This window comes from Echiichthys vipera (assembly GCF_963691815.1).
Source record: "Echiichthys vipera genome assembly, chromosome: 2".
Lineage (NCBI taxonomy): Eukaryota > Metazoa > Chordata > Actinopteri > Perciformes > Trachinidae > Echiichthys > Echiichthys vipera.
The window spans coordinates 534,281-545,376 of record NC_139827.1 but is presented as its reverse complement, the minus strand read 5'-3'; the positions used below and the strand labels follow the sequence as shown (position 1 = coordinate 545,376).

Genomic DNA, 11,096 nt, shown 5'->3' with positions numbered 1-11,096 from the left:
CCTCCTGACGCTCCTCTCTCTGTCCTCAGGGCTTCTGTTCGTGGTTGACGGCCATCTTCAGAATAAAGTGAGTAGGCGTTTCCTCGGGTGGCGTTCAGGTGGCGTTCAGGCGACGCCGTGCGGAACTTTAAGCTCCTCCTCTTCCTCCTCTTCCTCCTGCAGGGATGAAGAGATCAGGGAGAAGTGCGGCGAGGATGCCGTTCACTACCTGTCCTTCCAGCGCCACATCATCGGCCTGCTGGTCGTGGTCGGCGTCCTCTCCGTCGGCATCGTCCTGCCCGTCAACTTCTCCGGAGACCTGCTGGGTAAGAACGCCGCCGCCGCCGCCGCACACACGTGTTTCCACAGGTTCATCGCTCCTCTGCGTCCTCATGTCAACGCAGATACTCTGAACATTAAAGGTTGAACATGTAGAACGATCAGAGCGGCTCCATCTAGAGTCTCCAGATCCTCGTCCCAACAACAAAAAAGAAGTCCAGCAGTGGGGTTGCCAGGTTGGTCAGACCCGGCCCAGCAGCTCCAGGAGACCGGAGTCTGTTTGAGCCTGTTTGAACCCGTCCCCTCCAGAAAACCACAGCATCAAAACAAGGATTAGAGGAGTTTGACTGACAGTTAGCGTTAGCCGTTAGCGTTAGCCGTTCCAGCTAAGTGCAGATGAAAGTGATGTTAGCATCCAGGAGCAGCGTAGCCATGTGGGCGTGCGTTTGAATGGCGTTCCTCTCCTTTCTCTCAGTCCATAGAGTGAATGCTCGGCCTATAGTGACTCACAGCCTACAGTAGCTGCACCCAACAACAGACAACCCTGGCAACCAGCAACGGCCAACGCTATTGGCTGCTGCCATGGGTAGCATTCAGAGTTCGCGCTCAGAGTTCGCGCTCAGAGTTCGCGTTCAGAGTTCGCGTTCAGAGTTCGCGTTCAGAGTTCGCGTTCAGAGTTAGCGTTCAGAGTTAGCGTTCAGAGTTCGCGTTCAGAGTTCGCGTTCAGAGTTCGCGTTCAGAGTTCGCGTTCAGAGTTCGCGTTCAGAGTTCGCGTTCAGAGTTCGCGTTCAGAGTTCGCGTTCAGAGTTCGCGTTCAGAGTTAGCGTTCAGAGTTAGCGTTCAGAGTTGGCGTTCAGAGTTAGCGTTCAGAGTTAGCGTTCAGAGTTAGCGTTCAGAGTTAGCGCTCAGAGTTAGCGTTCAGAGTTAGCGTTTAGAGTTAGCGTTCAGAGTTAGCGTTCAGAGTTAGCGTTCAGAGTTAGCGTTCAGAGTTCGCGTTCAGAGTTAGCGTTCAGAGTTAGCGTTCAGAGTTAGCGTTCAGAGTTCGCGTTCAGAGTTAGCGTTCAGAGTTAGCGTTCAGAGTTAGCGCTCAGAGTTCGCGTTCTTCTTGTTTACGTTTGTTTTTGTCTAAAACCTTTTTCATTTGTCTCGTTGGTCGTAGTCAGAATTATCACGATAGATGTTTTCCTAAGACTGGGAGACCCTGCACCCCCTTCCAAAGAAGGTAACCGCACCAGACCAGGTCTGAGGACCAGGTCCGTGGATCAGGTCTGAGGACCAGGTCTGAGGACCAGGTCTGAGGACCAGGTCTGAGGATCAGGTCTGAGGATCAGGTCTGTGGATCAGGTCTGTGGATCAGGTCTGAGGACCAGGTCTGTGGACCAGGTCTGTGGATCAGGTCTGAGGATCAGGTCTGAGGATCAGGTCTGTGGATCAGGTCTGAGGACCAGGTCTGTGGACCAGGTCTGTGGATCAGGTCTGAGGATCAGGTCTGTGGATCAGGTCTGAGGATCAGGTCTGAGGACCAGGTCTGTGGATCAGGTCTGAGGATCTGCAGGTGTGTTTGTGTCTGGTGGTAGATCGTGGTCTTAGGTCTACGTGGAACCTGGACCCTGGTTAGAACCTCAGTTATTAATGTTCCTGTGTTTAATGGTTAGAACCTCAGTTATTAATGTTCCTGTGTTTAATGGTTAGAACCTCAGTTATTAATGTTCCTGTGTTTAATGGTTAGAACCTCAGTTATTAACGTTCCTGTGTTTAATGGTTAGAACCTCAGTTATTAATGTTCCTGTGTTTAATGGTTAGAACCTCAGTTATTAATGTTCCTGTGTTTAATGGTTAGAACCTCAGTTATTAACGTTCCTGTGTTTAATGGTTAGAACCTCAGTTATTAACGTTCCTGTGTTTAATGGTTAGAACCTCAGTTATTAATGTTCCTGTGTTTAATGGTTAGAACCTCAGTTATTAATGTTCCTGTGTTTAATGGTTAGAACCTCAGTTATTAATGTTCCTGTGTTTAATGGTTAGAACCTCAGTTATTAATGTTCCTGTGTTTAATGGTTAGAACCTCAGTTATTAATGTTCCTGTGTTTAATGGTTAGAACCTCAGTTATTAACGTTCCTGTGTTTAATGGTTAGAACCTCAGTTATTAACGTTCCTGTGTTTAATGGTTAGAACCTCAGTTATTAACGTTCCTGTGTTTAATGGTTAGAACCTCAGTTATTAATGTTCTCCTGTGTTTAATGGTTAGAACCTCAGTTATTAATGTTCCTGTGTTTAATGGTTAGAACCTCAGTTATTAATGTTCCTGTGTTTAATGGTTAGAACCTCAGTTATTAATGTTCCTGTGTTTAATGGTTAGAACCTCAGTTATTAACGTTCCTGTGTTTAATGGTTAGAACCTCAGTTATTAATGTTCTCCTGTGTTTAATGGTTAGAACCTCAGTTATTAATGTTCCTGTGTTTAATGGTTAGAACCTCAGTTATTAACGTTCCTGTGTTTAATGGTTAGAACCTCAGTTATTAATGTTCCTGTGTTTAATGGTTAGAACCTCAGTTATTAATGTTCCTGTGTTTAATGGTTAGAACCTCAGTTATTAATGTTCCTGTGTTTAATGGTTAGAACCTCAGTTATTAATGTTCCTGTGTTTAATGGTTAGAACCTCAGTTATTAATGTTCCTGTGTTTAATGGTTAGAACCTCAGTTATTAACGTTCCTGTGTTTAATGGTTAGAACCTCAGTTATTAACGTTCCTGTGTTTAATGGTTAGAACCTCAGTTATTAATGTTCCTGTGTTTAATGGTTAGAACCTCAGTTATTAATGTTCCTGTGTTTAATGGTTAGAACCTCAGTTATTAATGTTCCTGTGTTTAATGGTTAGAACCTCAGTTATTAATGTTCTCCTGTGTTTAATGGTTAGAACCTCAGTTATTAACGTTCCTGTGTTTAATGGTTAGAACCTCAGTTATTAATGTTCCTGTGTTTAATGGTTAGAACCTCAGTTATTAATGTTCCTGTGTTTAATGGTTAGAACCTCAGTTATTAATGTTCTCCTGTGTTTAATGGTTAGAACCTCAGTTATTAACGTTCCTGTGTTTAATGGTTAGAACCTCAGTTATTAATGTTCTCCTGTGTTTAATGGTTAGAACCTCAGTTATTAACGTTCCTGTGTTTAATGGTTAGAACCTCAGTTATTAATGTTCCTGTGTTTAATGGTTAGAACCTCAGTTATTAATGTTCCTGTGTTTAATGGTTAGAACCTCAGTTATTAATGTTCCTGTGTTTAATGGTTAGAACCTCAGTTATTAACGTTCTCGTGTTTGTTCCAGAAAACAACGCCTACAGTTTCGGACGCACCACGATAGCGAACCTGAAGTCCGGGTGAGTCCACGACGGTTCTGCTCGACCTGTTTATATTATTATTTATTTATTATTTATTTATTATTATTATTTATCATTTCTGTGTTTTTTATTATTGATGATGGAACGATTTGAACCTTAAGTCAAGAAACAAAGTCAGCTTCCTGTTTTATTTTGAAAGGAATGAAACATAAATAAAATCAAACAATAACAGAATAATCATTTTTACAGAATAAGAGAAAAGGAGCCGTCTCCATTTTCACTCTTTTTTCCTTATTTATTATTTTTAAATCGTTGTTTTTTGTTCTTTTCTCTCAAACTCGTCACACACTTCCATTAAAGCGCCGTCAGAAAGTTTAAGAGTCGTTCGACCGTTCCACGCAAACGCCATCATCCAAAATGGCGTCTGAAAAGTCCAAATGTTCACTCACACTCAGGGCGCCCTCCCACTGTGCCTCCGTCCCGTGCCCCCTCCCACTGTGCCTCCGTACCGTGCCCCAGCACGTGTCACGGCTAAAGTCTGGTTCCTTTGACCAGTGTGATGCAACCGTACCACGTCTAGGAGCGGCACGCTTGCCGTCCACGGCCCGTTTGGGAGAGGTGGGCTTTAGTAAAGCACGTTTGCACGTGTACGAGCACGAGCGTGCGCACGTGTACGAGCACGAGGCCTACGGCGGCTCTGAGGTCATTTCCTGTGCGCCTGTTGGGACATAGTAACTTTAGAGGAACTTTGGTGGTGTTTTGCGTCAGTATGCACTCACACTGACTTTAGCCGTGACACGTGCTGGGGCACGGCACGGAGGCACAGTGGGAGGGCGCCCTGAGTGTCATGGAAACGATCCCAACGTGACGTTTAACTTAAACGTGTTGTGTGTGTTCAGGACGAACCTCCTGTGGCTGCACACGACCTTCGCCTTCATGTACCTGCTGCTCACCGTCTACAGCATGAGGAGGCACACGTCCAAGATGCACTACAAGGAGGACGACCTGGTGGGCGGAGCTTAGCAGCCACTTCCTGTGTGATCGCCCAACATCCTGTTTCACTGTGTCCTGTCAGGCGTGTTTCTAACCCCCGTTCTTTGTCTCGCAGGTGAAACGCACTCTGTTCATTAACGGCATCTCTAAATACGCGGAGGAGAGTCAGATCAAGCAGCACTTTGAGTGAGTTCACCTGCACCACACCGACACCTGTCTACCTCACGGTGGACGCACCTGTGTGAAACGTGATCACGCGTGGTTTGGTGTAACGTGATCCCGCGTGGTTTGCTCTGCAGGCAGGCGTACGAGAACTGCACCGTGCTGGAGGCTCGGATCTGCTACAACGTGGCCAAACTGATGTCACTGAACGCAGAGAGGTGAGGGTTCAACGGAGCGCGTCAGAGGGAGGACGCACGCTTTAAAGAGGCGTTTGTTCACGTGTGTGTGTGTGTGTGCTCGTGTGTGTGTGTGCGCGTGTGTGCTCTTGTGTGCGTGTGTCAGGAAGAAGACGGAGCGCAGTAAGAAGTTCTTCACGGACCTGATGGCGAAGGAACACGTTCCCACGATGATCAACCCCAAACCCTGCGGCCACCTGTGCTGCTGCGCCATCACGGGCTGTGAGGAGGTGAGGCTACACACACACACACACACACACACACACACACACACAAACACACACACACACACACACACACACACACACACACACACTCACACACACACTGACACACACACACACACACACACACACACACACACACACACAGGACTAAAGGCGTGTAACGGTGGCGTTGGTCCTGCAGGAGGAGGCGGTGAGCTACTACACCAAGAGGGAGTCGAAGCTGAAGGAGGAGTACAGGAAGGAGAAGGAGAAGGTCCACACCAAGCCGCTGGGCATGGCCTTCGTCACCTTCCAGAACGAAGCCATGACCGCCATGTGAGTCACAGCATGACCCCGCCCCCTGGCCCCTGGCCCCGCCCCCTGTCTGACATCACAGGAAGTCACCATGTTTCACATTGAAGCTCAGATTAGGTCACAGGTTACATTTCATCGCAGCTTCTGATCCCAGAGGTCGCTCACGTATGACTTTAGTCTTGTTTACGGAAGGAAGTCTAAATGTGTTCTGACTCCGCCCCCCCCCCATCTCCTCCTGGCCCCGCCCCTTTGTCTCCACAGTATTCTGAAGGACTTTAACGCCTGTCAGGTTCAGGGCTGTCGGTGTCGTCAGGAGCCACAGTCCTCTCAGTTCAGCGACGCTCTCCACGTGCACAGCTGGAGCGTTTCGTACGCGCCCGACCCTCAAAACGTCCGCTGGTACGTCCGCAAGCTCCACCCCCCACCCCCCCCAAACACCAACCACACCCCTCTAAACCGCTGTGCTTCTTCCTGCAGGGAGCACCTGTCGCTGGGCGGGATCTCCTGGTGGATCCGCTGCTTCATCATCAACTGCATCCTCTTCCTCCTGCTCTTCTTCCTCACCACGCCCGCCATCATCATCTCCACCATGGACAAGTTCAACGTCACCAAACCCGTCGAGTATCTCAACGTAAGAGCCGATCGTGCAGCCGAGCCGGTGCAGACGAGCGTGCAGCCGAGCGTGCAGCCGAGCGTGCAGCCGAGCCGGTGCAGCCGAGCCGGTGCAGCCGAGCCGGTGCAGCCGAGCGTGCAGCCGAGCCGGTGCAGCCGAGCCGGTGCGGTTTGTCTGAGTGTGTCCTGAGTCTTCGTCTCTGTCTCTGATTCTCTGCTGTTGTCTCGTACAGAACCCCATCGTCACCCAGTTCTTCCCCACGCTGCTGCTCTGGGCGTTCTCCGCTCTGCTGCCCACCATCGTCTACTACTCCGCCTTCTTCGAGGCTCACTGGACCAGGTAACGCTGCGCCAAGCACCTCAACACAGCATCAGAACGGTAACGTGGCAGGTGCTCATGAGCCGTACTCAATCACTCGTGTTAAGTCGACACTAAAGAGCCACAGATGAACGTCTTGTGTTTCTGTAGCACTTCACAAACAGAGTCAGGTGCTAAAAACAGCATGAACCTGTTCAGAAAGGGGGACCAGAGGGTGTGAGCCAGTTCCAGGGGGATCACACTCCTCAGCCTCCCTGGTGAAGTCGACTCCAAGGTGCTGGAAAGGAGGTTGGTCCTGTAGAACCTCAGACTGAAGAGGAACCAGGTGGATCCAGTCCTGGACCTGGACCAGGACCAGCTCTGCACTCTCCAGGATCCTGGAGGGGGTCTGGGAGTGGGCCCATCCGGTCTACATGTGCTCTGTGGATCTGGAGAAGGCCCATGACCGGGTCCCTGGAGATACTGTGGGAGGTGCTGGGGGAGTCTGGGGTGAGGGGGTCACTTCTGAGGGGGTCCAGTCTCTGTACCCCCAAAGAGAGAGCTGGGTCCGGATCCTGGGCAGTGAGTCGGAGTGGTTCCCGGTGGGGGTCGGCCTCCTCCAGGGGGGCACTCTGTCACCAATCCTGTTTGTGGTTTTCATGGACAGGATATGGAGGCGTAGTCGTGGTGGGGAGGGGCTGCAGGGACCCTGAACTGGACACGGAGCCTTTGGAGAGAGGCAAGAGTAGGGGATACGTGATCGAGCTGCTGCTCCAGTCCAAACTAAAGAGAGTTACTATAATCAAGAGGACGGGTGATTAACGCACGGGTCAGAGTCAGGGGGAGGAGATGGGGCTTCACCTCACTTAGTTTGAACTTATCCATCAAACTTAGGAGCAGAATCAGAGGGAACTCCTGGGTTCGTAGCCGTAGGGCGACACTCTGAGTTACAAGCATCAGGAAGGTTCCATCACCACCTACAGTCACTTCTGTGTTCGCTGATGTTGAGTGACTCTAACCTCGTGTGTCTGCAGGTCTGGAGAGAACCGGACGACGATGCACAAATGTTACACCTTCCTGATCTTCATGGTTCTGCTGCTGCCGTCTCTGGGTCTGAGCAGGTAATAACCCCCCCCCCCCCCCCCCTCCCACCCCCACCTGAGTGACCTTTGACCTCTGCCGTTCTCACGCTAACGTCTCTTGTTTTCCAGTCTGGACGTTTTCTTCCGTTGGCTCTTTGATAAGAAGTTCCTCGCGGACGCCACCGTCAGATTTGAGTGAGTGTTTTGATTCGACCTCTTCACCATTCGAAGCCTTTCAGACTTTTTAGAAACGACGCGGCGTTTCCTCTGCAGGTGCGTCTTCCTGCCGGACAACGGAGCGTTCTTCGTCAACTACGTCATCGCCTCGGCGTTCATCGGGAACGCCATGGACCTGCTGAGGATCCCCGGCCTGCTCATGTACATGATCCGCTTGTGTCTGGCTCGCTCCGCTGCGGACCGTCGCAACGTCAAGAGGGTGAGGACGGACGCTGACCTGAGGACGGACGCTTTAATAATCTGACAAGAGAAAATAACTCAGGGATTCTAAACCCGTGATCGTGTCCCTGTAGACTTCAGTCCATCGTTGTTCTCACTGTTGTTGTTGTCTCTCGTCCGCAGCACCAGGCCTACGAGTTCCAGTTTGGAGCGGCGTACGCCTGGATGATGAATGTCTTCACGGTGGTGATGGCCTACAGCATCACCTGCCCCATCATCGTTCCCTTCGGTGAGTCTCAACGGCATCACACCCCAAAACACAGCATCACTGCGTCACACCGCAAAATACAGCGTCACTGCATCACACCCCAAAATACAGCGTCACTGCATCACACCCCAAAATACAGCGTCACTGCATCACACCCCAAAATACAGCGTCACTGCATCACACCCCAAAACACAGCGTCACTGCATCACACCCCAAAATACAGCGTCACTGCGTCACACCCCAAAATACAGCGTCACTGCATCACACCCCAAAATACAGCGTCACTGCATCACACCCCAAAATACAGCGTCACTGCATCACACCCCAAAATACAGCATCACTGCATCACACCCCAAAACACAGCATCACTGCATCACTACCGCAAAATACAGCGTCACTGCATCACACCCTAAAATACAGCGTCACTGCGTCACACCCCAAAATACAGCGTCACTGCATCACACCCCAAAATACAGCGTCACTGCATCACACCCCAAAATACAGCATCACTGCATCACACCCCAAAATACAGCATCACTGCATCACACCCCAAAATACAGCTTCACTGCATCACACCCCAAAATACAGCGTCACTGCGTCACACCCCAAAATACAGCGTCACTGCATCACACCCCAAAATACAGCGTCACTGCATCACACCCCAAAATACAGCGTCACTGCATCACACCCCAAAATACAGCGTCACTGCATCACACCCCAAAATACAGCATCACTGCATCACACCCCAAAACACAGCATCACTGCATCACTACCGCAAAATACAGCGTCACTGCATCACACCCTAAAATACAGCGTCACTGCGTCACACCCCAAAATACAGCGTCACTGCATCACACCCCAAAATACAGCTTCACTGCATCACACCCCAAAATACAGCGTCACTGCGTCACACCCCAAAATACAGCGTCACTGCATCACACCCCAAAATACAGCGTCACTGCATCACACCCCAAAATACAGCGTCACTGCATCACACCCCAAAATACAGCGTCACTGCATCACACCCCAAAATACAGCGTCACTGCATCACACCCCAAAATACAGCGTCACTGCATCACACCCCAAAATACAGCGTCACTGCGTCACACCCCAAAATACAGCGTCACTGCATCACACCCCAAAATACAGCGTCACTGCATCACACCCCAAAATACAGCGTCACTGCATCACACCCCAAAATACAGCGTCACTGCATCACACCCCAAAATACAGCGTCACTGCATCACACCCCAAAATACAGCGTCACTGCATCACACCCCAAAATACAGCGTCACTGCATCACACCCCAAAATACAGCGTCACTGCATCACACCCCAAAATACAGCGTCACTGCATCACACCCCAAAATACAGCGTCACTGCATCACACCCCAAAATACAGCGTCACTGCATCACACCCCAAAATACAGCGTCACTGCATCACACCCCAAAATACAACGTCACTGCGTCACACCCCAAAATACAGCGTCACTGCATCACACCCCAAAATACAGCGTCACTGCATCACACCCCAAAATACAGCGTCACTGCATCACTACCCCAAAATACAGCGTCACTGCATCACACCCCAAAATACAGCGTCACTGCATCACACCCCAAAATACAGCGTCACTGCATCACACCCCAAAACAGTGTCACTGCATCACACCCCAAAACACAGCGTCACTGCATCACACCCCAAAATACAGCGTCACTGCGTCACACCCCAAAATACAGCGTCACTGCATCACACCCCAAAATACAGCGTCACTGCATCACACCCCAAAATACAGCGTCACTGCATCACTACCCCAAAATACAGCGTCACTGCGTCACACCCCAAAATACAGCGTCACTGCAAAACCGTATCAGCACTGAACTAGTTAGAGAACTGTTTTAAGACTTTTACTGCAAATCAAATCAAGTCTGAGGTCAGTCAGAGCAGGGACATGGTGCCCGGTGGCAGACGGGAGTTTGTGCCCGTTGGCAGACGGGAGTTTGTTCCCGTTGGCAGACGGGAGTTAGCGTCAAATTGTGGAATGAACATTTCCTTTGTTTTGTAGTTCTAAGTTAGATCGTCTGGTCTTTGTGGTCTGTAGCAACATTCAGCCGTCTGCGTGACTTCCTGCTCAGCAGCTCACCTGTCCCCCTGCAGGTCTCATGTACATGCTGCTCAAACACCTGGTGGACCGATACAACATGTACTACGCCTACCTGCCCTCCAAACTGGACAAGAAGATCCACTCAGGAGCCGTCACGCAGGTGGTGGCCGCGCCCATCCTCTGCCTCTTCTGGCTGCTCTTCTTCTCCACCGTGCGCACAGGTGAGCCCCGCCCCCGGCTGCACTAACACACTTATTTAGTGTTGCCGTCATTTCCACTCAGAACAGACGAGTCCCAATCCAGTCATGGCTTTGACATGTCTGTTGTTGCTAATAATGCTAACTGCTAACATGCCGCCAGGTTTCGAGACGCCGACCTCCATGTTCACTCTGGTGGTGTTGATCGTCACCATCGTGGTCTGTCTGTCTCACGTCTGCTTCGGACACTTCAAGTACCTCAGTGCTCACAACTACAAGGTACGGCCACGTTTGACTGAAGGATCCACAGAAACACTCACGTCGTTGTTTAATGACGCAGTCTCGCTGTGTGCCTCTGTCTCAGATCGACACCAAGGAGACGGACGTGGACGCTGTGGAGAACGGACGTCCCGCTCGCCCCTCGTCATCGCCCACCGCCAAATCTCAGGTGAGTGGAGAAGCTCACGTACGACCCTGGTTCTGATCTGTTACAGGTGTGTGTGTCTCTCAGCTGGTTAACCTGTCCGTCGTGTTCTTTGCGCTCCAGCAGCAGCAGCAGTCGCAGCAGTCGCAGCAGCAGATGTACATCGCACAGGTGCTCCAGGACCCAAACTCCGACGAGCCGGGCGGC

The 11,096-nt window shown here is 50.4% G+C and overlaps 1 protein-coding gene across 7 annotated transcripts in view; it reads left to right on the top strand.

Moving 5' to 3' along the window:
- LOC310958479 (CSC1-like protein 2) overlaps positions 1-11,096 on the top strand; it is a 28,067-nt gene that overhangs the window by 13,124 nt on the left and 3,847 nt on the right. For 3 of the 7 annotated variants that reach the window (XM_083929442.1, XM_083929441.1, XM_083929437.1), the window contains 19 exons: positions 30-67; positions 163-305; positions 3,587-3,638; positions 4,499-4,607; positions 4,708-4,778; positions 4,892-4,972; positions 5,097-5,220; positions 5,399-5,532; positions 5,773-5,910; positions 5,989-6,142; positions 6,357-6,463; positions 7,456-7,542; positions 7,633-7,698; positions 7,777-7,939; positions 8,083-8,188; positions 10,322-10,489; positions 10,629-10,744; positions 10,806-10,913; positions 11,013-11,096. The exon at positions 11,013-11,096 is cut by the window's right edge. In XM_083929442.1, coding sequence (XP_083785568.1) covers positions 30-67; positions 163-305; positions 3,587-3,638; positions 4,499-4,607; positions 4,708-4,778; positions 4,892-4,972; positions 5,097-5,220; positions 5,399-5,532; positions 5,773-5,910; positions 5,989-6,142; positions 6,357-6,463; positions 7,456-7,542; positions 7,633-7,698; positions 7,777-7,939; positions 8,083-8,188; positions 10,322-10,489; positions 10,629-10,744; positions 10,806-10,913; positions 11,013-11,096 — 2,049 coding nt within the window. The remainder of the gene's footprint in view (positions 1-29; positions 68-162; positions 306-3,586; positions 3,639-4,498; positions 4,608-4,707; positions 4,779-4,891; positions 4,973-5,096; positions 5,221-5,398; positions 5,533-5,772; positions 5,911-5,988; positions 6,143-6,356; positions 6,464-7,455; positions 7,543-7,632; positions 7,699-7,776; positions 7,940-8,082; positions 8,189-10,321; positions 10,490-10,628; positions 10,745-10,805; positions 10,914-11,012) is intronic. The other 4 variants (XM_083929443.1, XM_083929439.1, XM_083929440.1 and 1 more) reach the window with 3 other exon arrangements.